General features: G+C 44.8%; 1 protein-coding gene across 1 annotated transcript; it reads left to right on the top strand.

The window, feature by feature from the left end:
- Window positions 1-36: 36 nt before the first annotated feature.
- Window positions 37-2,384, top strand: SAT1 (spermidine/spermine N1-acetyltransferase 1). The gene is made up of 4 exons (XM_010284139.1): window positions 37-116; window positions 1,336-1,437; window positions 1,526-1,566; window positions 1,869-2,384. Exons 2-4 carry the CDS (start codon window positions 1,359-1,361, stop codon window positions 2,037-2,039), a joined length of 291 nt encoding a protein of 96 aa, XP_010282441.1. The 5' UTR covers window positions 37-116; window positions 1,336-1,358; the 3' UTR covers window positions 2,040-2,384.
- Window positions 2,385-5,381: the final 2,997 nt, after the last annotated feature.

The raw sequence follows: 5,381 nt of genomic DNA, 5'->3' as shown, positions 1-5,381 counted from the left end.
AGCTCAGGTGCCGATTTGTTCTGCTTTTCTAGAGCTGCTTGAGGATGGTTTTGGCGAGCACCCTTTCTACCACTGTCTGGTTGCAGAAGTGCCAAAAGAACAGTGGTCGTCTGAAGGTGAGACTTCCTGATGCTTATTTTTAGACGCTAGATGCACAGGAGGCATCTTATGCTTAATGTTATTGATTATACATAAGGTTCACCAGTGAAGTGGGGTAGGAGGAACAGGTTAACTGTTAAATGCAGTAACATATAGTGATAGTCGGCTGAAGTAGTTGCTAATCCTGGAGGCGTGGGAAGATCAGGTATAACGTAATGTACTTGACTCCAATTAATTAAATGGCTTTTCTTGTTTGACCCTGACTTACCTTTATGTAATCCTGTTGAATCACATTTTTTTCTTTAATTTGTCCCCAATCTTCAGGTTACAGTCTCTAGCTTCGCCATGTACATGGCCCTTCCGTGTACATGGATGGGCGGGGAGGTAACTAAAAGATCCGTTACACAATAAAGTAGATGATCATAATATGAGGTAAGGTCTACAGGGACAAGTGCTATTCCCAAACCTTTACCAAAGACACAGTAGATCAGAAATCTGTTTGCACGCTTCTCTTACAGTATGTGCAGAGTGTTATGGCAGGTGTAGTTAAAATACTCAAGGTTTAGGTTTGAGTGGCCTGCTGTTGGGAGAGTCGGCTTCTCTTCTGTGTTGAGCCACAGAACTATTATTGAAGCTGCAGCTTTACTTACTTTGACTTTATGGTGCTGAAGGTAAAGAAAACAGTGTGATGCTCTCAGTGGAAGCATAAGTTGAGGTGCTGGAAATGCTGCTGTAAAGGTGGCCTGTGAGCATGCCTTCTCGCACAGTGTAGTTACTGAGGAGAATACATTGCAAGATCAGTGTTCTTTTAGAGTTTGATAGGCTGTTTTGGTTGCTAAGGAGGCAGAGTTGGGGCAATCATCTAGTCTGTGAACTGCTGTGTGAAGTTTTTACCTGTATTCCAGAATGGAAATACTGATAAATCAGTTAGGGTGTGCATTTGTTTGTAGAAAAAAACCCTTGTGTTCAGCACTTACTATGATAGTACTTTTGAGGATTTCACTTCTGAGGGTATGGCAAGGGCAATCTTCATTCTGTTGGGTTGATAAGATACAAGTTTGTCAGAACTTGTATTTTCAGTTGTGTGTTTACTTGCAAACTTCATTCTTAACTCTAACCTGACAGCAAATGTCTGCATGTCACAGAAAGAGAATCTGTATGTTTAAACATGCATGTAAGACTTAATATTTTTGCCTTTTAAATTCAGACTAGCTGAAGTTACACCCTTTGTTTCAGAACACTGCATTGTGGGCTTTGCCATGTATTACTTCACTTATGATCCATGGATTGGAAAACTGCTGTACCTTGAAGATTTCTATGTGATGGCTGAGTATAGAGGTATGTATTACAGAATTAGATGCATTGCTTCTTACCGAGCTTCTTTAAAATTAAAACTTATTTTCTTGTTGTGTTTTACTTTGTTTAGGACTTGGCATTGGGTCAGAAATTCTGAAGAACTTGAGTCAGGTATGTCGAAGTGATAAGTCTAAACAAGCAGAGCTGAGGACACATGGCAGGGCAGTATTCTTGCTCTTCTGCTAGCTGCATGAGAGCTCCTCCTTCAGCACTACTTGGAATTAAATTAAAGGAGGTGGCAGGACATGAGATGGTATAAAACATTGTCTAGAGTCTGTTAAACAGTGACAAATGCTAAAGTGACCAACAGAATGACTTTGACTTCTGGCGATAGTTAGCTGCTGAGTACTCAACAGTTCTTACTAGGCTTATCTGGAGCTGTTTGAAACATGTAGTGTTTCACGCTTTTGCAGGTTGCTGTGAAGTGCCGCTGCAGCAGTATGCACTTCCTCGTTGCAGAGTGGAACGAACCGTCCATCAGGTTCTATAAGAGAAGGGGTGCCTCTGATCTGTCCACCGAGGAGGGGTGGAGGCTCTTCAAAATTGACAAAGAATATCTCTTGAAGATGGCAACAGAAGAGTGAGAGATTCCAGCAAATAAATTCTTTCTGCAAATATATATGTTCTCTGAATAAACTCCTTCTTGCTTTCTGTGTACAGTTTGTAGTGGAATAAAGTAGTGTGGATGCTAATAATGAAAATGCTATGCAGGTGTGACCATAGAGTAATTGGTACTGTGATCTGGAGTTGAGACATCTGTGAAGTCAAGTATGTGCTTGTGTGCTGCATCCTTTACCAGTGTGGGCTTGTAATCTTTGTATATGGAAACTTCATTCTTGTAAGTGTCATTCAAATGTGTACAATGTACACACTGGTAGGGTTTGTTTTAATTATTGCCTTTTATAAAAATAAATAGTGTTTTCACTTCATGGCAGTAGTTTTGACTTTAATTTTAACATACAGTTATCCAGTTAGATAACATTCATAAGATTCTATTCACCCAAATGTTTTTACAAGTGAAGCAGGAGTTACCGCTAGTCCTAGAGTGATGAAAGGTGTGCTTGGGGTGCCTGGAAGGCCCAGGGCTGAGGTTCTAAGCACCCGCGCTGAAGGTGTTTGGAGGGGTTTGAGATCTATGTCTCCTGTATGGTGTGGAGCATCCTGTCCAATGAGCATTCTGTGCAAGTGAACTGCATCTGAGTTAGTCAGTGCAGCTGGAGACCCTGAATTAGACCACTGGTCTCAGCTCTCTGGAAAGCAGCTCCAAAAAACTGAGAGCTTGTGGCGTCGCCTCCTTGGGACTTCCAGTTAACTGCAGAGCACTTCAGTCAGGAGGGCATAACCTTGAAGGGGAAGGTACATCTAGCTGTAGTTTCAAAGCCTAAATAACAAAAATAGGTTGGACTGCTCAGGGATAGGAGAAAGTATTTTTACAAACCATGAAAAAACTCCCTTCTGTGAGTCTTAAAACAGCAAACTTGAATGCTTCTGGTAATCTGGGTTTATGTACAGTGTCTGAAATCATGTACAGAATTTTTCATGTGCTTCAGTGCTGTGTAGTCAGTGACAGCTGTGAGCTGCCTGAAATCAAGTGCTGTGTTTCAACCTTTGTACAGCAGTAAGTGAAAACAACGGTGCTCATCAATTTTTTTAATCAGCTTGGAAACAAACTTACCAACTTGGCAATACTGTATCTGCCTTCCACATAAGGTAATGGTGAAAGTGGATGCATGCAAGTTCTACACTGCTCTCCTCTTGCCCTGTAGTAACCCCAGGATAAAAGGCTTCTTTTGGCCAGCACTGCTTTCACTTCAAAGGAAGGGAAGAGACTTACCTGCCTTGTAACAGGCACTGATTTAAATAAAATGAGGTTTCAAACTGATTCTGATTGCTGCATGTATCACATCATCTGGAAGATGTCTCCTCATCCTAGAGAGTAGTGGGCAGTAACTGCTTCAACCATGAGTAATGCTAAACTAACCTTAAGAACAAGATGTCCCTCTGCCTAGTGCCAACAGCAGGCTGAGCAGGGCATTTAGCAGGAAGCTGTTGTTGTTTTCTGGTTTGGTTTTGTGTTTAACTAAGGCGTAGGCAGCAGGGTGCCAGCTCTGCCCAGGTGTGAGATATGGCTGTCAGCTGTTGCCTCAAGAACAAGAAGACTGATCAGAAATACAGGAGCTCTTGGAAGAAAGCAGGAGGTTCTGGACAAACACAGGCTGGATTTAGCCCAGAATCTGTCATGTAAATTACCCTGATTTAGCAGATCACATTGTGCATAAGAAGCAGTCATTTCCAGTCACTCCCCGTGCCTGCCCAGCACCTCAGCTGCAAGGAGTGTTCCTACCACGTGCAGGAGCCTGAGGCTCAAATCCCACTCCTGCCCCGGGGAGCAGAAATCTCTCTTTTCTCCCTTGACAGCAGATTAACTGCTAGGCTACGAGCCGCCCTGCGCTTGCGAAGGTGCCTGGTACTTGCTCTTGTTGAGCCTGTTCAATTCTGCCAAAGAACATGAGAGGAAGCCCACCCGATGAACCGGCCCAGTAACTGGTATGGGAGGGACCAGACGGTCTCCAGCAGCTCCTGCTGAGCCTCAGGGTGCTCTACCTTCTCCTCGGTGGAGCTGCAGTAACTTCACTGGTAACCCAGTGAGCTACAGTAACCTACTCATGCATCTCAGTCCTAGTGGCATCTGGTTTGAGGTTATTTTAAGCTGATCCGTTTGGCTCCGTTACCAGTCCAGAAGGTGACTACTAGTAGAGCAGTTTAAGAATGTTTTTATTTCCAAGTTAACAGTTCATTGGATATCTAGGACAGACCTGCTCAAATCTCAGGCCCCAGACTTCTGGAGCACAACAAAGCTATCAAAGCTGCATGACCGAATGGAACAAGATAACTAATTAGGCATTATAATTAGGAAAGTAAGCAATCCATCTAAAGGTGTTTATCATACCTTGTTCATCATCTTCTACCAATGCAGTTTACCATTGCACTTTCTAAACTTTCTTGTTCTTGAGGCACTTTCTAATTCTGCTGAAGGAGATTCTCAGGGAGTCACAGAAAACAAGCGAAGCAGTGCTAAATAAGAAGACCTTTTCTAGCCAACTGCAATGATTTTAAACATTCACGCGTGAAAGTAAAGACAAGGACTAACCTTTCAGATGTGACTTTCCCTGAGATCACGCTAAGAGGAAGGGTTTTTAAACGAGCAGAAATATCCTCACAGTTATAGCACAGAGTCCCCGACAGAGTGACGTGGTAATGTCACGGCTCAAGAAAAGACCAATTTTAAATTCACTCAAAAACTTTTTCTCAAGCTACTGGGGCACCAAAATGACTCTCTAACTGCAATCGAGACGTACAGCTGGGTATTTTCTATGGGCTTAGAGACAGGAGAAACCGCACCCAGCTTGACTTTCTGTGTTTCCAGGATCACGATCACACCACCGAGCTGCGGTGCGAGCGCACGATCGGGGCTAAGCAGTACCCGCAGGCTTTGAGCTGGTCACTGGCATCACACCGGCGGGAATCCCTTGCAGCACCGGCACAGGGCTCGCGTGGGGCCTGCAGGTATGTCATCCTTCTGCGTCGTTACCCTGTTTCCTCGCTGCAGCATGCCTGCCTCTGGGGAAGGGTTAGAAAGCGGGTGTTATGACAGCGCTGATAACATCTCAGGGGAGGTGAGGTGCAAAGATCCTCCTTGCTCTCGCTCTCAGGCTCATGACCCGGGAAGTTCTCCTCCCGCCGAGCCAGCCAGCCGCAGGCTTTGCAATCACAGCGCTTCCACGTTCCCATCGGGCAGGAACAGAAAGGTGGCCTCGGACAAGCTTGCGGCTGGAGGACGCGGTGGAGGGCCGTACCCGGCTGCAAGAAGGAGGAGTGCCAGGCTCGCCACCCCCTCTCCGCTCGGCGTTCTCCTGCTCACAGGC

This window comes from Phaethon lepturus, unplaced genomic scaffold (assembly GCF_000687285.1).
Source record: "Phaethon lepturus isolate BGI_N335 unplaced genomic scaffold, ASM68728v1 scaffold20843, whole genome shotgun sequence".
In the NCBI taxonomy this organism is placed as follows: Eukaryota; Metazoa; Chordata; class Aves; order Phaethontiformes; family Phaethontidae; genus Phaethon; species Phaethon lepturus.
The sequence above is the reverse complement of the archived record's forward strand: the minus strand, read 5'-3'. Positions and strand labels throughout refer to the sequence as shown.